The 25669-nt window shown below is 48.0% G+C and overlaps 3 protein-coding genes and 1 long non-coding RNA gene across 5 annotated transcripts; 3 read left to right on the top strand and 1 right to left on the bottom strand.

The window, feature by feature from the left end:
- Nucleotides 1–28: 28 nt before the first annotated feature.
- LOC106748905 (muscle-specific protein 20) lies at nucleotides 29–2124 on the top strand. The gene is made up of 4 exons (XM_014627828.1): nucleotides 29–139; nucleotides 506–717; nucleotides 792–912; nucleotides 1458–2124. Exons 1-4 carry the CDS (start codon nucleotides 110–112, stop codon nucleotides 1647–1649), a joined length of 555 nt encoding a protein of 184 aa, XP_014483314.1. The 5' UTR covers nucleotides 29–109; the 3' UTR covers nucleotides 1650–2124.
- Nucleotides 2125–4208: 2084 nt separating this feature from the next.
- LOC106748907 lies at nucleotides 4209–6843 on the bottom strand. Its single transcript, XR_001374796.1, has 3 exons — nucleotides 5537–6843; nucleotides 5069–5316; nucleotides 4209–4866 (listed from the first exon to the last, which is right to left on the bottom strand). It is a non-coding gene; the product is annotated as an uncharacterized LOC106748907 (long non-coding RNA).
- A 184-nt stretch (nucleotides 6844–7027) lies between these two features.
- On the top strand, nucleotides 7028–9844 carry LOC106748903 (alpha-N-acetylgalactosaminidase). The gene is made up of 8 exons (XM_014627826.1): nucleotides 7028–7267; nucleotides 7683–7844; nucleotides 7947–8121; nucleotides 8295–8469; nucleotides 8560–8654; nucleotides 8727–9086; nucleotides 9275–9439; nucleotides 9556–9844. Exons 1-8 carry the CDS (start codon nucleotides 7206–7208, stop codon nucleotides 9730–9732), a joined length of 1371 nt encoding a protein of 456 aa, XP_014483312.1. The 5' UTR covers nucleotides 7028–7205; the 3' UTR covers nucleotides 9733–9844.
- Nucleotides 9845–9933: 89 nt separating this feature from the next.
- On the top strand, nucleotides 9934–24090 carry LOC106748900. Of its 2 annotated transcripts, none has more exons than XM_014627817.1 (7): nucleotides 9934–11168; nucleotides 15166–15382; nucleotides 16213–16316; nucleotides 16399–16590; nucleotides 16968–17113; nucleotides 17318–17444; nucleotides 17796–24090. In XM_014627817.1, exons 2-7 carry the CDS (start codon nucleotides 15214–15216, stop codon nucleotides 21018–21020), a joined length of 3963 nt encoding a protein of 1320 aa, XP_014483303.1. In that variant the 5' UTR covers nucleotides 9934–11168; nucleotides 15166–15213; the 3' UTR covers nucleotides 21021–24090. The 2 variants fall into 2 exon arrangements, with proteins under 2 accessions (XP_014483303.1, XP_014483304.1); XM_014627818.1 differs by lacking the exon at nucleotides 9934–11168 and adding an exon at nucleotides 14245–14333.
- Nucleotides 24091–25669: the final 1579 nt, after the last annotated feature.

Below are 25669 nucleotides of genomic sequence, written 5' to 3'. Positions count from 1 at the left end.
CGGATCTCTCCCCCGACTTGGCCACGGTGGTTGCGTGGTCCGCGTGGAGCGTATAAAAAGCTGCGACCAGAAGCCGCAGCACTTCAGTCTTTTCAAAAATATCATAAGGATGGCTCTGGAACGTCAAGTGCGCGCTAAGGTATATATTTCGGCAGTGTAACCGCGCGTCTCGGTGCGACCGTTCCGAACCGTTTACGGTCACGCGCGTCGAACATTGTGATTTTCCGAGTTCCACGCGTTGCCTGGATCCTCCCGCCGAGAAAAGAAATCTCCTCGCTTTTGACATAGAAATGCGCACTTCGAGAAAGAGAGAACGTTGTCGTTAGAGAAACTCCCCGGGCGTTTCGGGATACTCCGCGAGTCGCACCGGACGACCCCCTCCGCCCCGAGACTCGGCATCCACGAGATCACCCCGTGGCCCTCCGATTCTCGTCTCCGAACTCGAAATTCGATCGCGACGATTAGAATCCTAGCGGGAATTTTAAAGCGGCGTTTCTCTTCGCAGATCGCGGGCAAGCGCAACCCGGAGCAAGAGAAGGAGGCGCAGGAATGGATCGAATCGATCATCGGCAAGAAGTTCCCGCCCGGCGAGACCTTCGAAGATGTGATTAAGGACGGCCAGGTGCTGTGTCATCTCATGAACAAGATCTCGCCCGGATCGGTGCCGAAAATCAACACCAGCGGAGGACAGTTCAAGATGATGGAGAATATCAATATGTGAGTAGCGGCCCGCGATGAAGTTCATGTAGTATTGAAGTGGTACCTCGGCTACATTGGACGGCATGCTGCAGGTTCCAAAAAGCTCTAAAGGACTACGGGGTGGACGACGTCGATGTCTTCCAGACGGTGGACTTGTGGGAGAAGAAAGACATCGCACAAGTAGTGACGACGCTGTTCGCCCTCGGCAGAACGGTACGTGCTCTTATTTTATCTCCCGCCTGTAATTATTAAATGATGGATAAGTAAAAACTTGCTCTCGGAGAAAAGGACCAATAAGGGCTCGGAACGTTCAGTCGCGTCGGAAGATCCGAAATGGATCGAAAGGTTCACGTTTTGCATACTAAAAAATTTGATGTAAATAACCGTCCGCTGAAATTTTTGTTACTTTAACAGGGGAACATGTTAAAAAGTATATGCTAAATGAACATATTCACCTTGTTAATATATTACTTTTTAATGTATTCACCTAGATAAAATAACGCGAAAATCCAGTGGATCGTTATGTACATTTAATATTTTACCGGTATGTGATCGTTGGATCTTGTTGTTGGTAGACGCGCGCTGACACCCGCGATTCTTGCTCTCATTGTCCCTTTTACTTCGTTATTATTGGCTTCTGCAACAGTTTCACTCTCTCGTTTTTATTCGTTCGTTTCTTTTTTGTTGCACAACTTTGTAGAAAAAAGCGACGATAATAATGTCAGGAAAGTTAATTGTCATCGTCTTTGTTCGTTCAGACCTACAAGCATGCCGAATGGCCTGGCCCTTACCTGGGACCTAAACCGTCAGAAGAATGCAAACGTGAATTCACTGAGGAACAATTGCGAGCTGGCGAGTCGGTGATCGGTCTGCAGGCGGGCTCCAACAAGGGTGCGACTCAAGCCGGTCAAAGTCTCGGCGCGACCCGTAAAATCCTGCTTGGAAAGTAAATCCGAAGTTCAACGCGTACTCTCTCTCTCTCCCCCTCTTTTTCTCCCTTTACTCCACCTCACCCCTTTCCTCCTCTCCATCCCTTAGAGCTAAATCGCGTACTTTTTTTTATGTACACAAATGCACATGTATACTTTACTTTTGTAATTAAACGATAAATAGTTTGCTATTTATTGATCCGCCCCGTCTCATTCAATGTTTCTCGAAGGATATCTCTCTCGTGAACGAATGAAACGTTATCCTTCTGGAAAAATTAGGAAAGATACATCTGTCGTTAGTTCAATGTACTCGGTGACATTGATCGTTGCTGATTGAGTGATAAATTGATTTTTATAATCGAGAGCGAAACGCGTTATCATTGTTTATCTCTATCTTTGCACAATTGTGTCAAGCTGTTTCTGAAGATAGAGGTATGTGTCTAAAAAATAACTGTTGCTCGTATAATTCTAAATAAAGTTCTATCCATCCGAAAAATAACGGCGTTAATATCTCTTTCTTTCTCTCTCTCTTTCTCCTCGTCCAATGGTAAAATTTCCGCCGAGAACGACCCGGCGATTTCTTTCCATTCTTCAGCAATCGCCATTTATGGGTACGAAAGCGATCTCGCTTTGGCTTCACGCTGGAGAGGTCGAAAATAAAACCCGCGGCACGATGCAAAATTGCGTGCAACGCGTTGAGACGGTGCCAAGTCAAACCGTGTCATGCGTGGGATCCGCGGGTGTTCTATTGATACCCAGAACATGTTTCATATCGCTCACCCGAAATTCGCGGGGGCGTCGCTTCGCAACATTCGCATTGACGTGTACAATGTATTAAATCTTAAACGGCGCGACCAGCTCAACGAAATTCGTCATGCTGCGCTCCGTTTATAACGGCACGGTCATCTGGCGTATTTACGCGCTAATAGAAAAAAAAAAGAAACATGCTGACACACACACACCGAAACGCAAACACTATCGACGGAGATACGGACTATCTGATAGACAACGTCTGTGTCAAGTTACCGAAACGAAAAAACTTGACAAACACATCCCTCTCTGTATTTATATTAATCGAGGGCACTTCGTAAGTTAAGTATATAAAGCGTTAGTACGGAGAGCTCACAACATACTCGTACGGGATTCATCTGGCAGAAAAGCAAGGTACGTATGTCATTATTTCTTTCGTTTTTTTCGACACTACGCACAGGGATTGATCGCATTAATTGTTCAACAGTGCGTGAGGTCTATTATCCGCACGCGCGGCGCGCACATTGTTTAATCCACACATACAGTTTCTATTGTCTACGATAAAAAGAAACAAAAAAGAAGATCGAGTGCGGTTTCCAGCATCCATCCAAGCGATTTCTGACCTATCCTCGAAATCCCTTCTTGATCTTTTGAGGAACCCGGAAGATTTCGAAAAATTAGAAAACATAATAATTGAGAGGAAAATATTTGGTATTTGTAATTATAAATATTGTAGTGAAAAAATTAGTCAGAAGAATCATTTTTCTAGTAAAACAAAAGCTTTCACCTTAAATTACTACAATATGTCAGAATGATAATAACCTTATATGCATATTGCGGCTGTTATTTTTATAGTTAAAACCATAAAAAGAATATAGTTGAGGCCGAAGGATAATTTCTTTCAATATACACCAAAAAAAATTTGGTCGAATTTATTGGACGAATCAGACAAGTTTTGAATGAAGGAAACGGAATTTCTGGTTATAACCGAATTTGGGTCACAACAGCCAGAAATTCCGTTATCTCCGGCCAAAACGCGCTTTGGTTTTTGTGTTCACCGTCTAACAAATTCCATCAAATTTTTTTTCCCCGTGCGCCGCTGACAGAGCTCGTTGACGACGAGGAACGAGTCGTTCGAGTCGATTCACTACCTGTATTTTATCGGTCGATTTCTCCTGCGGAAACGCGCGTATAAACGATATCGGATGCAAATCGCGAGCGAGCGTGCGAAGTTAGCGAGCGATATCGTGCGGTTACTAGTCGCCAATTCCGCGAGACGAATGGAGCGTGGATGTGGATCATGCCAGGGTTACGATACTTTAGAATGCAAACCGATGGAATTATTTCATATCGACCTCGACCCAGCGCGACTCCGACCACACGCGCGCGCGCTCTTTCTAATACGCTCTCGCGATTAGGACGCGGCTAATTCGGTGTCATTACGGCTGATCGTGTCCTTTTTTCCTATTTTTCTCGAATTTTTTTCCCTTCTGAAATAGAGAGTAGAACCGAGACGACCGGGAGAGAGAGAGAGATGCAAACGTGTAAGAAATCAGACTCTCCATTCTAAGCGAGCGATGCGAGAGGGGGAAATTAGAAGGCGAGAAGTTGATCGCTCCCGCTTGTCTTTCTTCGCGAAGAAATGCGAGGGAGAGACAAGATTAGCGCGTGTATTTTTTTTCTTTTCGTACAGGTTATTTTTACCAAAGATAATTGATTGCCGATGAAACTGATGAACGTTAATTTAATTTAGCACGATTGATAAGATACACACGCCATTTGCGTCTATCATGTTTATTTGTGAGGTAACAAATAAGCTTTCGGCTTGTGATTACGTTTGTTTTGAAGATACATAAAGAGAGAATGCTTCTACATATTATCGTCGACACGCGATATCGGTATCGGTATACAACAATTATCGGAGATGAGTGTAAATAAACATCGATATCGTCAGATTTGTTGTTTTTCTCCCGTTTGATACGCGGCGAAAAAGTTCCGAGATACAAGGGCTTCGAGCTACATTGTGCCCAAATGCGCCGACAATTTCCAGGTATAGCAGCCGAATATTAGTTCACCGCTAATAATATGCAATTCACTCGACGAGTTGTGGCGGGCTTACAATTAAATCTACGTATTCGTGACTCCCAACCCTCGTTCGCGTGATTCCACGTTCGCGCGAAGCGTAAGCGGCGTTCAACGATCAAGTACGCGCAGATACGATCGATCGATCTTCTCTCCCGGTGAGATTTCTTCCGCGATAGGGAGACGGTTACGTAAATAAAAGAATGCCCCGCCAGTGGCTGTTTTCATGTCAATGTGAAACGCCGTCGACGACGTATCACGGTGCCCACGGCGCAGTTGGCCTTCTTTTTCAGCAAAGGTACCGACACATTCTGTTCTTTCTCTTCTGCGCTTCTCTCTCTTTCTTCTCCCTTCTCTACTCCTCCCCTCATGTTCCTCCTCTTTTCTTGATTTACGGTGTAGCGACCTGCAAGAAGAAACATGCGAACCGGTTCGCATCTATTTGGCTACTTTCTCGACTAGCGCAACACGGTGTGTCGCCCGCGCTATGCGGAAACAATTTATATTGTAGTAACTGTCGTGGTGGTGGTAATAATAATAATTTAGCAACATCGCGCTCGGGTAAAAGTAGTGGTGATATAGCAATGTTAAGAATAATATGGATATACCAGGACTCTCGAATCCTCTGATGATTTAAATGCACAGAGAAAAGCTAGCGACTTTTGAGGCGCCCTGTGCAATAGCTCGCTCGCGAATTCACGATGTTCGTGTGTCTCCCACCCACGAGATTTCCAACCGTCTCCTTTCCTCTCTCCAAATCGCTCCTCTGCGATCTCTCGCCGTCTCGATCGTCTCTTCTCGCTCTCTCAACGTACGTCACGTCTCCGCCCTTCCACCACTTATTCCTCCTGGGATGCTTTCGTTTTTATTAGCAGCGATCCGAGAGTCGGCGTCAATCAAACCAGTAGAGTATAGATTCAAGCGGTGACGAGAGATCGAACACATGGGGACAAAAAGAGGAAAGGTTAATGTTCATGCGTCCCCGTGCGAAATTTGTTTTCACACGATAGATCTGAAATCTCGACTTCGATCTCAACGTTTATTACTTACCTATTTATCTACGTTTTATACCTTACCTGTTTATCTACGTTCAAACGACGAACCTTGGAGTATTCTTTTAAAATGCGAAGGACGGCCAATAATCTTTGTTAAATATCTTCCAACGACCTTCAGAAAAAATACAATTTGCATCTACTTTAATAGCACGGTATATACGATAGAGAGACTTCCTCGATTGCCTGGTCGAGACGGAGCGCGCAAGCGCGATATGACGAAGCTCGTAGTACGTTAACGCCCTCTGATCTTGCCTCTTACTTTCTCTCTCTTTCTCTCTCTCTCTCTCTCTCATATACGCTTACCGATTTAAAAATATTATTCTTTAAATATTATTATTATAATGACCACGTTCAGCAGAATATTTATTTTGAAACAGTTGGAAATTCCTTGAGCTGAGATTGGACTATTCTCTCAGATCTATAGGAATAATCCAATCTCAGTACACAAAAAATTTCCAAATTGTAAAATAAACGCGTTCTGCCGAACGCAACCGATGCTTTGCTCAGTGTTTCAAAATGTTACATACACACGCACATAATACAAATTTTATTATCAAGTTCTAATTCTAAATTATATATCAAGAAATTATCATGACAGACACGGACACCTAGTAAGTTCGTATGGATTGAGTTCATTGCCGAATTCATGATCGTCGAATGCATATTCTTCGAAGTCATAGGCCATCGAGATCATCAATGTCAAAAAACATCCAAGTCGAACTCACCGAAGTATGAACAGCAAATATAAGTAAGCATAAGATCGGACGGGGTACGGAAATGTAAACGTAACTCGAAACATAAACGTGTTTTGAAATATAAAAGTGATTCGAAAGATGACCGTGGATATTATGATGTGCAAAGTATGATTTACATAAGAGATGGAAGCTCTTGCGCTCGCGTGAATGGTGTGGTCATAACATGTGCTACAAGGAAAAAAAAAGAGTCTTCACCCGCAATAAATTCTCATCTTTTACTCTTGCCGACTTCTGTTGAAATGGATTCGAATAAATATGTAAGTTGGAGATAAGAACTCATAGTAACATAGGAACTCATAAGTATACTCATAATAAATATAAATATAAAGGCTGCGTTCCAATATTCACTGCCAATATTGAAAATTTATTTAGTACACGTAATACAAACTATAGATTTTCAGCGCTGGCAGCTAAATTTTGGAACATAGCCAAAGTGACGTATGGCCAGTTGCAAAAAGGTTGCAACACTTATCCTATAAGTTTCTAATCTTGTCCCGTGTCCAACAGGAGAATCTGTTTCTTAATTATTCTCAGGAGATACACTCTTTTTATCGGACACGAGATGCGTTGCGAAACTCGCCAGAAAAAAGTATTACAATTTTTTCGTGGCTAATATCATACGTAAATAAAAAAAAATTCACGATCACGATCACGAGATCCCGCGAAATTTTCGAAAAAGAGAGAGAGGCACAGAGTAAGTGAGAAAAGAGATCAGAGGGCGCTGCTGAGCGAATTTTCCATTTTGCGCTTGCGCGCTCCATTTTGGCTGTGTATGTTTACATGACAGCCTAAATTGGTTTATCAGCCAGCCGTATCGCGGAATTACCCTATGTCTACGTGACTAGCGCAAAGCCGATTTGATAATTCCGGATGTTATAACTGCTCGTTGCACACGGTTATGTTACGAGCGTGTGCGCCAGTAGTTACAATATCGGATGTTGTCAAATCGGTTTTACGCTGCTCTCATGCGAAAGTGGACTACGTGGTGTCTGTCAAGGTGCGTTGCCGAATAAGCTGCCGTGTAAACTGAGCCGACTCGCTCGTCGAGGGAGTCCCACGTGAGGGACCCACGTCACGACGTCGTTGTCCGCGCGCGCGGCGTGCTACGTCGCGAGTCAGCGACGGTGATCGCGCGTAAAAATGAAATGGGGCATTGAGTGAAAGTACTCGGCGCGGCGGCGAGCGGGCGAGCGAACGCGGCTGCCTCTTATATCAGATCAGTACGTTAGGCGCGCCTCGTCATTACGCGTCCACGTTCGCGTCACTCCTCCTGATATCGCTCTCCTGATGACCTCCTCCCCCTCGGCCGTCCTGTCACGGGGAATATCTCGCTCCGCTCCGCACGCTCCGGACTATGCTGCCGGCCTGGTAGCCTCGTCGCGTCCGACTCATTGACAGTCCTAAACCCGCAGAATGCCGCGCAACCTGTGGACCTTTTGTGCCCTCCTGTCTCTCGCCAGCTTGACCTCGACGTTGGAGAATGGCCTGGCCAGGACACCCCCTATGGGCTGGTTGGCGTGGGAACGATTCAGGTGTAACACCGACTGCAAGAATGACCCGGACAACTGCATAAGGTGAGAGCAGTCTGGATACTGCGTGTGGATTATAGGCTGTCAAGTGTGAGTGTTACACCTGAGAGTTTACACAGTGCTTGGTTTTTCTGTGCCCTGTTGTAGCGATCAGCTCTTCAGGACCATGGCCGACATAGTGGTGGCTGAGGGATACGCGGCAGTGGGATATGAGTATATTAATGTGGACGACTGTTGGTTGGAGAAGGACAGAGACTTTAATGGACAGCTTGTGCCAGACAGACAGCGATTCCCATATGGCATGAAAAGCCTGGCGGATTATGTAATTCAGTGTTATTTGCCCCCGAAATACCCGTTTTCACCGGTCCTTTCTTTTGGAAAGTGCTGAGTGCTCGAGTTCATTGTGTTCTATACTCAATCTGTTTGCCAGACTCTGTTATTATCTATGTTTTCCCTAAAATTGCGTAACACTTCATAAGAGAAACTTCTATCCAGGTGCACTCAAAAGGCCTAAAGTTTGGCATCTATGAGGATTATGGTAATTACACTTGCGCCGGCTACCCAGGTGTACTGGGTTACTTAGAGACTGATGCCGCTACATTTGCATCTTGGGACGTGGACTATGTGAAATTAGACGGTTGCTATTCACATCCTAGCGATATGGACAGAGGTACAGTTATGTGTATAATCAATGAGTTTTACTCTCTCTTTGACCGATTGATCCGCCGGCATCTGAAAGTATGGCATTCTTGTTTCAAAGGATATCCCGAGTTTGGCTTCCACCTGAATCGAACTGGAAAGTCAATGGTGTATTCCTGCAGTTGGCCGGTCTATCAAATTTACGCCGGTATGCAGGTGAGTGTCCATGTAATTTCCTCGCATGCGTATCCCTCTGGTAGCAATTCTCACGTTCCTTTAATCTTGCAGCCGAATTACACCGCGATAATAGAACACTGCAATCTCTGGCGAAACTTCGATGACATCCAGGACTCCTGGTCCAGCGTGGAGAGCATCATTGACTACTACGGTAACAATCAGGATGGAATCGTGCCGAACGCCGGACCCGGACACTGGAACGATCCGGACATGTTGATCATCGGTAACTTCGGGCTGAGTTATGAGCAGAGCAAGACGCAAATGGCACTCTGGGCCATACTAGCTGCGCCGTTGCTCATGTCCGTCGATCTCAGGACGATCAGGCCGGAGTACAAGGCCATCCTGCAGAACAAGAAGATCATCGCCGTGGACCAAGATCCGCTGGGTATTCAGGGTCGACGGATATACAAAGTGAGTGATGCGCAATCACGATTGCTCGGCCCATCGGGGCCGTAATATCAACGATGCGACACGCTTGCCGGGACGCGATATTATTGATACGGGCGCGGGTTCTGACATGTTGTATTATATGGTAATCGTGCGCTTGAGGTCATCGCATCTCGCGCTGTGTGTAATCCGTCGGTGATTCGCAATTGTAGCACAAGGGTATCGAGATCTGGGCGAGGCCCATCACTCCCGTTTACCAAAACTACTACTCGTACGCGATCGCGTTCGTCAACAGGCGAACGGACGGCACGCCGTCGGACGTGTCGGTCACGCTGAAGGAACTGGGTCTGCAATATCCTGGTGGATACCGCGTGGAGGTTCGTATTAGCGCGTGAACTGTCCCGCCGAGAAAGCTGGGAGAAATATATTATTAGTCTTGGCGGGCCCGGTAAGAACGTCACGGTCTATCGCAATCTATCGTCATGCTTTTCAGGATTTGTACGAGGACGTGGATTACGGCGTACTGACGCCGCAGACCAAGATCAAGGTCAAGGTGAACCCGTCCGGCGTGGTGATACTGCGGTGCAACCTGACGGTGGACGACGTGTTCCGCTATTCGTCGTACGCGCCCTTAAATCAGGTTCTAAAAGTTAGGCAAAATTTGTTTTAACGATTAGGTATTACCGATATTCTCTATCGGCATCTTCTAATTGTGTTATATGCCTTTTAACGTATTATTATAAGGAAGGACACATAGGAAATAAAGAATTTTATAAACTTTACGTAGAACCGTCCATTCGCAATTTTCACACACACCGTGCTATGGAAATGTCACGACAGACGTCAGATCGTACGTTTCGCGTAGTGAAACTTTGTATCAGTACATATATATATGTGTGTGTGTAGATAGATACGCTTATTTTACATGCACTCTTCCAGATATTTTTGCTCTTGAAAACGCGTCACACGAGACGCGTTACGAGAATACTGCGGACACATTGTGAACGTAAAGCTATCAGCTCATGTACACTTTCTACGTATACATACAGGGTGTCCGATAACAAACTCGTTCGTCGACGCAACAATGCCACGTTCCCCGCCGAGTCAGATTAATTAGTCCGCTCAATCGAAGCGCGACTTGACAATCACTGGATATTTCCGGCCTCTCATCGAGGAGGAAGTCCCTTCAGTTCCCGACGAAGGTGGTAGCTTCCCCCCCCGTCGTCTACGCAGCCGCACACCCTGTATACACACACGCACGCACCTGCCGCACGTGTCAACGCGAGAGACATATTCCTTCCACATTCACTCCTTCCAACTCCTCCTGACGTTTGTAACGCGTCACGAGGACGCGCAAGGATACTACCAGGCGTGTGTATGTCTCGCCGAGACAGAGAGGAAGGAAGAGAGAGAGAGGGAGGGAGAAATGCCGCGCGCGCGACGGCTATTATAAATTCACTATAGCCGTCAAACCACACATGTTTTCCAGCACACCCACACACCCGCTATCTCTCTCTCTCTCTCTCTCTCGGTCTATCTATCCGTCTTTTCCGCTCTCCCCTCCCTCTTACGCTCGTAATGCGTCACGGCGACGCCCGCGTCGCGTCGCGTCGCGTCGCCTCGCGCGTGCTCCCTTCAACCCCGGAGCCGCAGCTATTGTCGGAGGGTCGGTCGGTCGGTCGGCTCGATTCCTTCGGAACGCGCGTCCATCGCGCGCGTAACACACCCTTTCGTCGCGCGAATACCGAGCGAAAAGGAGCGCGAGCGAGCGAGAGAGATAGAAGAGGAGGAACCAGAAGACGCGCACGCGAGGGAGGATCGGCAACGCGAGGCGATGTGAGAGAGAGGAAGAATCCGCTCCCCGGTCGGCGCGATGAGACACCAGCATCCGCGCGACGCTGACTCCGCGCGACCCGCAACACCAGCCGACGTCGTCGTCGCCGCCGCCACCACTACCGCAGTCGCAGCTGTCGCCGCCGTCGTCGCCGCCGCCGTCGTCGTCGTCGTCGTCGCTACCACCGCCGCTTCTCCGTTGCTGCACCCTCTCGCCGCCACGGTCGCGTGTCACACCGCGAGCATGAAGATTCCGCCTCTCTCATGACCCAGGTGAGTCCCGGTGATTTCCACGAGCAGCGTCGTCCGGCTGGTCGCCGTATCTCGCTCTCTTTCTCGGTTTCCTCGCGGAAAACCGAGCGGCGATCTCGCGCGACCAACGCGACATGGCGGCCGCCGGCCGATCCGCGTAGGCGACGCTTCTCCTCGCTCCGAGGAATTGATTTTGCTTATTTGGGGAATGCTGGACGAGACGCGCAGTCTGTTTCGCGAGGTGGGCTCGATATCGCGCGTCGTTTTCGTGGACGCTCCGACCTTACGCTCGTCATCGTCGGAGCCGCTTCCGATCGCCGGACGCCCGGTCCCGCTTCCGGGCGTACCCGGGTCCTAGTCGCGATTTCCGTCACACTGGCGGAATCGGCGTGACGGTCTCGACGACAGCAGTCATTGACGTAGAGGCAGCTCGCATGAATGAATAATGGCGCCACATCGAATCGTTTTGAACGATGACGCGTTCGCGCTGCCGTTACGCTCGGGAGTCGATAATCCGCGCTTATTCGCGATTACACGTGTTGACTGCGACACCCCTCCGTCCGATATCTTCCGCCCTGAAGCTCGTAACTTTTTTGAAAAAAAAAAAACAAAGTTGCGGACTATCGTTTCTCCCCTGAAAGCTCAGCTTGAATTCGGAGACCTAGAAAGCGGTCCAGTTGTAGGTGAAGTCGACTAATTTTATAGTTAGACATCAGAGAGAGAAAGAGAGAGAAGGCGGGGATAAGAATGGTGTCAGATTTCGAATACAATGTCGCCAGAATGCGCGTCGATGTAATGTTTATATGGGTTGCTCATTTATGCGGACACATGTTTTGTTTCAGCTGTTTTGCGAGCCGCGTCAATTCTCTCACAATTAATCCTCGGCGTCTTCGCGAAACCTTTCCGTCTCTTCTCACCATTGTGTTCTCGTTGAAGTAACACCCGGTGATCTAATCTCATTATATCTATCGCATTACCGCATATCAGATAACGCGGGCTAATAATTGCCACGGCTCGCTCGCTTAATTACGACGTAAGCGGACTTAATTAAGATCGAAGCGGAGGAGAAGGTGGAGTACATTGTAAGACCTCGGGGGGCGGAGGGGGGACGGATTGGAATCAGTGGCACTGCAAATCGTTCAGAAACCGCGGGGAGGCACACTCGTCTCTATTTATCATATTTCGTATGTAGGGCGGCGCAGATAAATCGATATGCGGCACTTTCATTCATGGCTGCCTCTCTCACGGTTGGCACATTGCCGTTGCTCTACGTACCACCCACGCCGTCCGAACCCATCACACTTGCAATCCACCCGTTACGTAGTACGTAGAATCTAACCGCGGTGGGCACAGTGGTTCTCTCCCGTGCCGAAGGGTGATGAACGGCTCGCGAATTCTCGCACCACCGAGGTCATGGAAATTCGATTACCTGTAAGAACCGAGGCAGATACCGAGCGTCGAGCGTTTCGAATCGCCGCGTGTACCGGCGCGCGTATATCCGGTAACGAGGAGGAGGAAACCGGCAAAAATTCGTCAATAACGGAGATATCTCTCTCTCTCTCTCTCTCTCGTACAGCTGAATTAGAAAAATTCAGTCACGTAGGTGTTTAGCCACGGACTGACACACGGCCGGCCCTTAGTCCTTGAAGAGGCGCGCGACGGTTTCGTGACGTAAGCACTCGCGTAGGATGCATTTCACGTTCTATTTATAACGCGGTTGTCATTAGTAACATATGGACGCGCGGGCTGTCCCTTTCTCTTCGTGATATGTGTGACACAGGCGCATAATGGCTCAGCGATAATTCAGTCAGCTCAGAATCAATTGACAAGCGCCGAGAAGCGCGAGAGAGATAGCCTCCGGTCTATGCGCGCGTTACACCCCGTGTGTAACCGTTCTTCGTCCGGAGGATCCGGGTGATTCGAAGTTTTTGAAATTCAAAAAGGTCAAAGATGTACCACCCCATCGCGCGAGTGTATTCCGGGGAGGGGGCACCGGAACCGATCGGTACCGATCTCGCAGAGATCCGCCACTCTCTGGTTCCGCTTTCTCGAGAAAAGGAAAAAGGGCACTCGCACAGTATTTCGCTTGATAATCGTATCTCATGAATCAGCACTGCACTATTGCATCCCTCAGAAGCAAGCAACAGCGCGCGTCGATATTACGTCGGCGTATGTCAGCTCGTCCGTCCGTTCGTTCGCGGGGAGTGACGACGGTTGACATTAGCCGTCGCGCTGGCACGAGGTATCTGGTGGCATCCTTAAATTAGTTAAACTAGTGCACCGAGGCTAACCCAGTTATGCGAAAGGGGATATCGAATAAATTCACCGCGCAGTCGCGTATCGGCAAACGCGCACACAACATTGCATTCACCCGTTTCGCTCGCGAGGCTCGCTCGCGCGACGGAGACAGGGAGTCTCTCTCTCTCTCTCGTGCGGGAGGCTGGCGGAAGGGGGAGGGAGCTGATGCTCTTTGAAGTCGGTCCACCTGCCTCCGTCAGCGTCCGCCAACAGCACACAATGCGGGGGTGGCGGCGGCGGCGGCAGCCGCGAGCCGAGAGCAGCCCTCGCGCCAGGCGGATTTTCCGCTCGGTGACGTTCGCCAAAGGATCTATTTAAGGATCGCCTGCCCGCCATCGCCCGCGATTTTTAATTCCCGACCGACCCTTTGCGAGACAGCGCCGCCGCTTCCCCGAATTCACCCTCGAGAACGCTGTCCGCTGTCGACGAGGAGCGCGCTTTCCCCCCATGGAAAGGAGCGTGGTCGATCTCCTGACATTTCTCGACGTCTGCCAGCTCTACCTGCACACCCGCAAAAAGTCACGAAACCTCTGCACGCTCTGGGCGATCGTCACGTTCATCCGCACCGAAGATACCGGGGAGTTCCTGCGATGGTGCCGCGCTTACACGGTACCCCGGCTGCGGTACCGTTGCGACCGCGCGAACGCGAACAACGCGGAGAAGCTGCGGGTCGACAAGCTGATACTCAGGCTGCTGCAGGAGATCTTCTACTGCGGCTGCCTGCCACCTTGCGAGATCGGCCTGTGAGCGGCGACACGGCGCGACTACCGTGATCGAGAGCAGCAGTGGGACACGTGGGGGGCTCCTGACGTTGCTCCGGGGAGTCGCTCCCGTTGCCGGCGCAACAGGCTACCGCTGTCCTGAAAAATCAAACGATCAAGTGTCCCAGTAAGCGAGAAATCATTAACAGAACGTCGTTACGGTGATATTTTACAATCCTTTCATATATAGTGTGCTCAAAACTAATCTCGGTTCCCGTGATGTGCAAGTAGAACGGGTGAAACTGAGCAGAAAAGTCATGTACCATTTTGCAAAATTCGCAATAGTTAGTGAGGAATTTATTATTTTGTCGGAACTAATGAGCGTACGTAATGTTTCAAAAGATTTATTTAATGTTTCTTGCTTACTCAGATTACTTTGTCTCTCTCTCTCTCTCTCTCTCTCTCTCTCTCTCTCTCTCTCTCTCTCTCTCTCGTTTTCACGAAGTGCGCAGCGGAAGGATAGCGCTGTATCTGCAAAAAAGGAATTAGCTATTCATATAATGCGACTATAATTTAGTTACCAGATTTAGTTTTTAGCTGTGAGAGCTAAAAACCAAAGCACAGGGACAAAAAGAATTAGATTAATCAAATTAATTAAATTTCAACTATACTATATATAGATAGTTAACTTCTACCTGTGAGAGCTAATTTTTAACTGTGAGAACTAGTGTTTAATTGTGGGAACTATTTCTTTTTTCCCTGTTTACTTACACGGCATAAATGTTCAGAATATGTCTTGGAAACATCCTGAAGACATACAAGACAAAAAGAATATCTTTCGGTCGTCTCTAGAACGTCATTAATGTTGCGTGGGTAAATCGTCGAAATTTCCCCAGGTCTTCCACGCTCGATTCGCCCGATCGCTCGATCTTCGGGCTTGTGAAATCGTGTCTGAGCAAATCTGAACGCTTCACCTCCGACCTTGCGATTTACGAGGACGAAACACGTTTTCTGTGCAGCATCGTGAGCGCACATGTGGACGAGGATAAATCACCTTAGCGAGAGGGATGTCTGAGAGCGACGGAGAGCATGCAGCTCGCTCGGTGGCCTTAGAGCAAGCCTACGTTCACGAAGTATACGAGCAATGCGCCGAGAAGACCACGCAAAGTAAACATTGGCCACGAGTTTATCAGTTCCTGCAAGAGCTCGAGCCGGGTGCCCTCGTCTGCGACATCGGTCAGTGGAAGATATTGCTCCTATTCGCAGAACGTCACTTTGAACATGTCCTCTATTAGGTCAAGTTTTTTATTTATCGGTTAATTTGTAGTTTAGACTTAACCCGATGCAAATTGAATTATATTTTTTTATTCGTGGTATTCGTGGTTGATCATTAAACGGATGGTGTTGTAATGATGACTTTTAAGGTTTAATAACTAACCATGAATAAAAAAACATAATTTTTACATTATCATTAGGTTAAGTCAAAACTACAAGTTGACCAATGAAAAATTGGGCCTTAGGACCGGTTATTCTACTTTTGGATAAATCTGTCTAATGGATAAGTGTCTGAAGAGTCTTCCCGCACAGAAATAAATGACGAGAATGCGAAAAAATTACTGGCATATTATCCAAGCAAGCACCAACTAACAATAATAATATCAGTATTATAATTTCCCATCCAATAATATGACTTTTTAATTAACACACGCGTTATATTGCATATTGAGCGGGAAATTATAACATTGATGTGAAAGTTGATATTTGCTGGGATTGTTCTTCAATAGTGCTTTTCAATAGTATACCAGTAATTTTTTCCGTATTCTCGCAGTTTACTTTCGTATGACCGAAACGTTCTTCAAATATTTATCCATTGGGTAAACTTCTCCGAAGGCGAAACAACCGGGATTTAATCATATCTCGCGCGAATGCCCGTCGACGCGCAACCCGCGCGAGGAATTCGTCACGTGGGTTGCATAGTTCGCGGAGTTCGCGCCCCGCATGCTCTGCGTCGCGTTACATCCACGCCTGTAACACTGTGTGTGTGTGTGTGTGTCTGTATCGTTCAGGTTGCGGCAACGGAAAATATCTCAGCGTGAATCACAGCATCTTCAAGGTAGGGGTGGACCGATGCAAGCGTTTCACGGACATCGCGCGCGAGAAGGAAAACGAGGTACGTATCAATTGGAAAGTGTCTTATCGCCGAATCGATTTGGAACCTCCAGCTATACTCACGGGATCCGATTTGCGATAAGGTCCTGATATGCGATAACTTGGCACTACCGTTCCGAGAAGAGAGCTTCGATGCGGTGCTGTCGATCGCCGTGGTGCACCATTTCGCCACGACGGAGAGGAGGGTACACGCGTTGAAGGAGCTGGCGCGAGTCCTCAGGATCGGAGGTCGACTCGTCATATCGGTCTGGGCAATGGAACAGAAGCATAGGAAGGTGAGCAAAACACTGTATCTTTGCAATTCGTTAAATAATTATTTTAACAAGTTCTTTAAACAATAATAATAATAATAATAACATTATGCAACTCTTTAATTAAGTCTCCTGTGTCCTTGCCATCTTGTTTTATGACATCATCATATTTCATCCTTTTTTTTTTTTAATCGTGTTCTTGAGATATTGTCAATGGTTATGCCTGAAATCTTTTTAATTGTGTGCCATTTAGTTAATTCAATTCGGCAGACCAGCAGCCTCAATAATTGTAAAAAATTTCCAAAGGCTCTAAGAAAGTTCGAAATTTACACGGTTACCTGCGTACGCGAATTATCTAATTAATAGATCGACGATTAAATTATATTATTGCTTATTTGCAGTTTGAATCGCAAGACGTTTTAGTACCATGGCCCAAGTCATACTGCATGAGCGCAGCATCGGACGGAACAAGGCACTCGAGCGCATCGAACAGTAACGAGAAGCGAGATGACGACGCCGCTCAGAAATATCCATCATCCTCCAAAAGGTGCGGTATCTCTTTCCGATATAGCGAGCGGTAATAAAATATGACCCGTTCTCCTCATTGATTGTCATAAAACACACTCGTAGCGTTGTTGCGGCGAGAGATTTATTGTAATGGGTTTATTCTCGCACGCGCAATTACTGCCATTTCCCCCGGACCGCGTGTGCCGCGTATGTAGGTCAGCTGTCATGGTTTCTCTCGTTCCAGAAATAGCCAACGAAAATGTAAAAGCAAGAGTTATTGGATCGATCCGATATTCAGCCTGTCACCATCCACCAGCAGTCTCTCCAGCCCGAACGAGACCTGTTACAGCTGCTTCCGGCGGGCGTTGCAGGTAAGAGAGACAAGACGGAGAAATCGTCCATTTCCGTTGCACAGAGGCAACATTTTGTAGTCAAACAATCGCGAGAAACCGACGGGAGAAATTCCTTTTCGCGAAGCGTTCGCCGACGTTCTTCTCTTCTCGACGCTGGTTACCGAAAGAGTCATTCGGTGAAATGTCGAGGGTTATTCGTTTAAATTTTTCTCGCCGATGAATGTTGCGCTTGATTTCACCGCTGTCGTTTTTGTCTCGGGGAGAAAATCGAATTTCCTCGCTCTGATTACATTTTGAAACTGCGTCGGCGGGAATGTCCTACTATTATTATTATCTGCCGCTTACCTTCGGTGATTTTCTTTTCCTAAGAAATTAGCGAGAAGCAGACGCGGAGGCGGCGGCCGCGCATGGTTCCCCGGAAGCTGGCAGAGCGGCGCCAAGAGCCGGCGGCATTACGATCCCGAGGACGTGACCGACGTGGACGAGCTACCGATCGAGCTGCGTCGCGTGGAGACCACCCACACGCTGATGGCCAACAAGCACACCGACACCTTGAGCATCAAGTCCAAGAGCCTGGGCGACATACTGGAGATCGAACGGCTGGACCTGGTGCGTTCCCGGTCGAGCATCCCGGGCTTCTGCTCCACCTCCGAGCTGATCCTGGACGAACGGTCCGTCTCGTCGTCCTCGAGCGGCTCGAAGCCGCGGCTGGTGAAGCAGAAATCGTGCGTGGAGGAGACCGGTTTGGAAAATCCTGAAGACACTGCCATTGAACACCTGATCAAGGACCTTCCAGACTTTCCTTGCCAGCAGACGCGCGGCTGCAAGCGCAACGTGCTGAAGCAGAGCTCGATGAACGAGGAGCTGATGTCGGCGGAACGGCTGGAGGAGAAGGAGCGGGTGCGCCGGAACATCATGAAGCAGGCGTCCTTGAACGAGGAGCTCATCTGCAAGTGGCGCACGTTCGAGGCGTTCAAGGACACCATCAGCCCGGTGAACGCCAGCCGACGCTTCCAGCTGCTGAAGAACGGACTCACCAGCAAGATCAAGCGGTCCACCACGAACATCGAGAAGGTCTCCAGCATGTCGATCAAGAACGGCTTCGTGCGGATGCTGCAGGGCTGGAAGTCCGGCGAGAACGAGACGGAAGCGGCGCAGCCGAAGCCGGCGGACAAGGCGCAAGCGCCTACCGTGACCGTGGTGAAGCGCAGCATCGAAGGCGTCGAACGTCGCCTCTCACGGGAGGACGGCTCGGATTCTTCCAAGGACAGCAGCCTGCAGAGCGACACCAGCGTCGACTCCGAGGACAGCTTCGCGTCGGTGATCTTCGTGCCGAAGCAGGACGCCCCCGCGTCTTCGGTCGAGGTGCCGCCTTCGCCGCGACCGGCAGCCTTACAACTCGGCACGACGTCCGCGCCGCCGTCACCGCGCGTCAAGCAACCTCCGGACAGCCAGTCCTCCAGGTTCAAGCTGATCAGTGTGTCACCATTGTTGAAGCAGCAACAGCAACAACCCGTCTCTACTAGTACAGCCCGCCTCGGCGACGCGGTAAAGCACGTAAATGACAAAGCGTCCGTCGGCAACTCGCAGACGTCGACGGGCTCGCGCGGGCTCCATCTGATAGCGGAGCCGACGGAGGAGCCGGACACCGCGCCGTTGATTCGTGCCTTCAACGACGTCAGCAAGGTGATGGGACGCGAGCCGATCAGCGAGGACGAGAACCGGAAGGCCCGGCTGAACCAGATCAAAGAGCTGCTCACCCAGAAGCCGGGCTTCGCGACGCGCGCCAGACCCTCCTTTCCGCTCGTCAGGCGCGCCTCCACCGCAGCCTCGGGCCGCCTAGAGACCGTAACGAGGATCTTGCCGCGGCTGTTGTCGCTGGAGCTGTTCAACCCGGAGACCGACGACCTGGACAGCGACTCGAGCGGCGTCTCGTCGCCGGAGTCCGTCGGCTCGGTGATCAGCGTCACGTCGGACGAGAGGTATATCGCGAGGAGAGAGGCCGAGAGGAACAACGCGCAGGCGGACAAGGAGAGCGGCAGTGTGCGCGACGACGAGTCGCCGGCGACGCTCGCCGACTCCTCGAAGACGCCACCGAATCCTTCGTACGAGACCTCGTCGGCGATCCCGGAGGACGAGGCGGCGTGCGACACATCGTCGACGGCTTCGAGGTTCAGCGGCACGGAGGAGGAGGACGACGCCGCGTCGTCAGTCGCCGAGGTGGAGGTACGCGACGCGTTCCGTTCTTCGGCGTCGCCTGTTCTTCCGGAAGGCGGCGGCAGGTCCATCTCTTCGCAGTCGATGAGGCTCTTGGAAGCCGCCGCCAACGTAGCGAGCTCGCTGGAGGACGCCGTGGGGACGGCGATGCAGCACAACACGCAGATCGAGTCGCAGCTGCTGCAGGTGGCGCAACGGCGCGACAAAGACGGCGAGTTTTGGTCGAGCGTGCGAACGCGAGCCTATCTGAAGCAGGATCGCAAGTCGGCCTCGGTGGACCTGGGCGGCTTCACTGAGGAGGCCAGCAGCGAGCTCATGCGGGACATCAGCCGGTACTGCCAAAACTCGTCGTTTGACTTCCTCAACGTCTGCCAGACCTCGAGGACCGCGTCGTCGTCGGCGCTCGACGTCGAGGACAATAACCTGACGTGCTGGGAGGAGTGCAACGGATTGCCCAAAGAGACCAGGTGGATCGTCAACGAGGCGTACGAGAAGAGCGGCCGCGCGGCGCAGCAGCCGGAGCTGAAGTCGTTCAGGCCTGAAAGCAAAGTCGATGATAGTTTCCGGCGTAAACCCGGCTCCCATCGCGACCAACAGTCCGAGCCCGAGCTCGGCAACGAGTCCAAGTACGAGGTGAAGCTCGAGGCCGAGCTCGGCTCCAAGTACGACGAGATGTTCAACTCGGAGGACAAGCCAAAGCCCGACCACCTCGCATCCAGACTCAATCCCAACAGCGGTGTCACGGGCGAGCAGCGCAAGCTCGATCCTCGCGGAGCGGAAGCTAAGCCCGTCTCGCCGTTGTTGCGCAGCAACTCGGACGACGTGCTGGACTTCGTGATGGTGTCGAAGACGGGCGAGTTTCAGTACGTCGACGCGGGCAAGTGGCGCTCCCAAGGTGGCCTGTCGATGGATTCCAGCGAGGTGGGAGACTCGATGGAGAACACGACGACGAGCCTGAGCGACGGCAGCCAGGCGGAGTCGACGGCCAGATTGTTCACCGGCAGCACGGTGTCACTGGTGTCGAACGTGGAGAACGCGCCGAGGGGTTGCGCCGCGACGGAGGCGCGACGCAGGCTGCAAGAACGCGGCCGCTCGTTGGACGAGATCTCGAGCGAGACGAAGAGGAGCACAGCCGCCGCGGCGGACTGCTTGGTCACGACCACCGACACCCTGAGCAACGCCTCGTCCCAGGAGTCCTTGCCGTCCGACCGCGGCGGCGGAGCCATCACCTACCACCAATACTACCACGTCTTTCGGGAGGGCGAGCTCGACCAGCTGATCAACAAGTACGTCGAGAACCTGCATATCATCTCGTCGTACTACGACCACGCCAGCTGGTGCGTCGTCGCGGAGAAAGTGCAGGTTTGGACTATATGACTTCGGATCGAGTGCAGGACGAGCCGCGTAAAAATCAGGCGATATTAAGCCAGCTCGCCGTCTCGCCGCGGTTGTACCGGGGGTGTCTCGACAGGAGTTGTCGGCGAAGGGATCAATTAGGTTCAACTTTGTTGAAGTGAAAAATTTGCATTCCGCTTATTGTTACTTTCGTCCCGAGGGAGGTATATATATGATAGGGCCCTGGATCCACCGAGATCGCCGAATCTGACGTAGCAGAGCGGCCGGTGCGTGAAACTAAGCAACTAAACACTACGTATAATTCCAGGATTTTAAGCTTTCATAGATCACCGTATTTAGGTTTTGGAATTGCGGAAGGCGGTTGGTAATCACACACTCTTACTTTCATGATCAAAGTACTGATCCCCCTTTTTGGGACACACCGTACACTCTGGTAGATGAGCTAAGTGATGCGCGAAGAAATGGGTCGCTTCGAGTTTTACGACTCTAAATCCGTGGATCCGAAACAGAGAGAAAGCGAGGGTTATCGGAAATCGGGGGTCCAAGAATCCAAGGATTTAAAGGCTCAAGGATTTCGTACAATCCGAGTATGTGCAAGATCTAAAATAATTCACGAGTTGACTTTCCAACGATCCGTTCTCGAATTCTGCGACGATCTATAATCGCTATTGAAATATCGCTTTGCGCTCGTTGAGAGAGAGAGAGAGAGAGAGAGAGAGAGAGAGAGAGAGAAAAGAACATTCCTTTCTTGCGTTTGCCACATCATGAGATGAAGACTTCTTCGCCCATAACGCCACTGAAGTGATGATCCAGAGATACGATTTCGGCACGGAACGAAAGGACGAATCGCGCGAACGAGCGATAATTGAACTTAATATATCGTGACATATCCAACAATAAATTAGGGAACAGTTTAGTAGTAAATTGATAAAACTTTTTCATTAATTAATTCTTATTAATCACGGCAACGATCCCTTGATTTTACGAACTCGTCTCTTCCAGCTCTATCCTCACTTCAGTGATACTTAGGGCTGTTCATTTCGCTTTTAAATCGGACATCTCGGAACAACGATTGCGGGAAGCACGATGCTTCGAGAGCGCAGCGACAAGAAAGGCAGACGGGAAACGGAAGAAAAAGTCGCTCGGAACGTGCGTCCTCTCGAAGGATGATGCGATCTGGACGTACGTGCGTTAAAGACGTAAAACTTCAGAGACAGCAACTGGCTCCAGCTTTGGGGCGTATTTTTTAGCTTCTCGAGGAACTGACAATATCCGAACGTGCTTGAACGTAGATATACCTCGATAATGCGAACATTCCATTTCCAGAATGTATACATGCATACGCGTTCACACAACCGCCGGCACACAAACACATAGATACTACATAACACACACGTACATACAACACATATATTAGGATGTCTCTTATCTATAATAACTTTCGCTCAGTAATTATTCGATATTCGATTGTCATTGCCTGGAAGGTCGTATCGGTATTACGCATAATTATTATGCGTAATATTAACTTAATATGATATTAACTTAATTGGATTCGCGTGCTCGGAAAATTATTGGCGCATAAAATTGGCGATAAATGAGGACAGTCGAAACGCGTTCTCGACGCGTCCGGCGAAATCGTAGATGCGAGAAAGCGAAAATTGTAGCAGAAGATATTTTATATTTCTAAACGACTAGTGTGTTAATACGGAAAAATCGAATAAGGTATATACAATACGTAAATGAAGACAAATATAGAGAAAATACAATTATATATCTGACCATTGATACGTAAAGGACATCCTAACGTACACATACACGCACACACGTACACATACGAGCAGACCCACGTACACGCAAACATGATACATATATATTAGGATATAAGGATTCAAGAATCCCATGATCTGAAGGTTGAATGCTTATATCCTTGGATTCTTTGCCCTAAGATCTTTAATTCCTCAAATCCTTCGAGTTGTCACGTTGCAGAAAACCTGGATTATCCGCTGCTTTCGAGTGTTCACGTCTTTTGAAAATTTTCATTTTTCCCGCAGCAGTACTTGATTCTCTTCAAATCTCCGGGCATACATTTAGTCCTTCCGCCACTTCTCTTTTTAGATATACGAGATTCCTTTAATCCCGAAAGAAACACCGAATCCTAGGGAGCGTTGTTCTCTCCGAATCTACAAATTCGTACAATAAAGAATTCAGTGACTGAGGATCCAAGGATCCAAGCATCCGTTTACAATACGTATACTCACACCTCATATAGAAAAGAAAAAAAAGAGGACATAAGTGTAATCTAAGCTTCGTTATTTTTATGATCTCAATTAATTGTTCGCGATCGTAGTTGGACGAAGTTTTTATCGCCACCCTTTAACCGGTAAATCGGATGCGATTCTTCAGAGCCAAGAATCACGGATATATTTAGCGAGATTAACAACAGAACGACAAAAAATTGATCGATCGGTGATCATGATAGTACTATAGGGTATCCTCAAAGCGCAGCGCAAGCATTCGAAAGAATTCAGAGACATCCTGCACATGAAAAGCAGCAATAGGTAGATCCGATCGTCTCTAAATCAAAGTCAAGATCACACAGAAACGTCTACGATGACGGACGAATCGTTATAAATTAAGGATTCCGGCAGGACGAGTGCTGCTCGTTCTTTCTGGCCATCGGCGCACAATGCGTGATACAACACCAGGGGGGAAAAACAAAGAATACAAAATGGGACTACTGGTTAAAGGGTAATTCGGTCGGTCGATCAAGAGGAACAAACTATTGTTACGTTTCCGGAAAATTGTTGAGTTGATAAATGATGTGTTTAATAGGTAGTCGACGATATTCTTTTCAAATTTATGAAACTTTCATTCGTATATCCGATTCCGAGGAGGAAATACGTGCGAAGAAAAGCGTGTATGCGTGCATGTGTGCGTGATGCGTGACAGGTAGAGAGAGCGAGAGAGAGCGAAAGAAAGATAGACCAACGCGAACGATGCGATCACGAAAAACAGGTGTAAATATGTAAAATAAAGTGTTCCTGACGTAAACGCACAGAAAAATCGTCAGAAGATAGTTGACAAGCGGCAATTTCGGCATCAGAATTTTCTAACGAATTTCTCCCTCCTCTCCATTTCCAGTCTATGTCCCCCTTGCTCAGAAAAAATAAATTGAAAGGAGTTGCGCTTATTGTTGCAGTGTTTGTTTATCGGTAAATGATTTCATTTGGAATTCATCTAACGAGTGCATAAACACATTGATCAAACGGTAATCGTTATGCTTTCCCTTTAATCACGGTCAATCGTCGAAAGCCACTGCAGTTCTGGCTACTGTGAAAAATAGTAAATTATTTTAAAGAACGTGAAAACCGGCTTAGCAAGTCTGATCGTATATCTAACGAGTTTTTAAACGAAATAATAGCCGCTAACATTCGCCACGATACACGATATTCGTCAGTATAACATTTCGTAACGACCGATAATGAGGGAAGTGCGATATTTACGTGGGGATAGCCAGGTGCTCGCGGAGATAAGATCGATACTCCGCAAGGTCGGTGCGAATAACGATAGCACCATATAATTATCGTAAATGTTGTTTTAATGATAAAAAAACTTTGCATATTTTACAATAACGGCCATTATTACTTATTGTTAATTGAAGAACATCCGTTGTATTGGTATCGCGTAAAGCCGATGAAACAGTTTTGCTTAATTACGAGGGTTAAAATTAAACCGTATCTATAAAATTATAAAATAGAAAAAAAACTACAAGAGTGGAAAAAATAGAAAGAAATTACTGGTATATTATTGTAAATAGGATAATAGGATAATATACCATATAATTTTTCTATTTTTGTCGTTTTGTTTGTACGAATAACCTCATGTGCGCACATACAATTAGCGAAAAGAAGAGCTCAATCCTTAGTAGTTGATTGAAAGTTAGTTTTCAAAATGTCTAATGATCATTAATGTACAAATGAAAATCAGTTTGAATTAATCAATTTCTTTTATTATATTTTAAACTATAACTTATTCCTGACTCATACAGCACACTTTATCTGAAGACGTCCTACAGACATCGTTTTAAGATGTCGTAATAAACATAAGATATTCTAAAATGGTTTCAAATATCTATTGCAACAGATGCACAAATGATATCTACCACCTATGTGATATCTTAAACGATGTCCAAAAGACACCTGATGAAGCTTAAGAATAAGTAATATATATTATCATTATATACTCAGGTAGCAAACACACGTCATACGTCAATCATTTTTACTGGACGTCATTCGTACTAACGTGTCTAGTATTCGAATGGTAGTATTAGTATTCCCCAGTGAGAAATGACTCACCTAATTGACGTCAATTCGATTGTACATTTCTCTGAGTCGAAATAATGTCAAAATTACATTATTACTAACGACACGATATTATGTAAAGCTAAGGGGTATGGCAGGATATTTGGATATTGTAATATTTCAATAGGATATAGTAAGGCATCCTATTGGAATATCTCGGACATTACGATGCTAGGTTAGGGATATCTGTGAGATCGCGTTTGGAAATCTGGGACAATTTGAAGTATCCTCAGGATAAAGTGTGCTGCTGCGTGGGTAATATCTTCATCTTAATTACCTGCATTTAATTCCTTGTTCCTTATTCTTTTC

The sequence above is a fragment of the Dinoponera quadriceps genome, unplaced genomic scaffold, assembly GCF_001313825.1.
Source record: "Dinoponera quadriceps isolate SergipeBrazil2010 unplaced genomic scaffold, ASM131382v1 scaffold3271, whole genome shotgun sequence".
Taxonomy (NCBI): Eukaryota; Metazoa; Arthropoda; class Insecta; order Hymenoptera; family Formicidae; genus Dinoponera; species Dinoponera quadriceps.
Note: the sequence above shows the minus strand (reverse complement) of the source record. Positions and strands in the feature narration are given on the sequence as shown.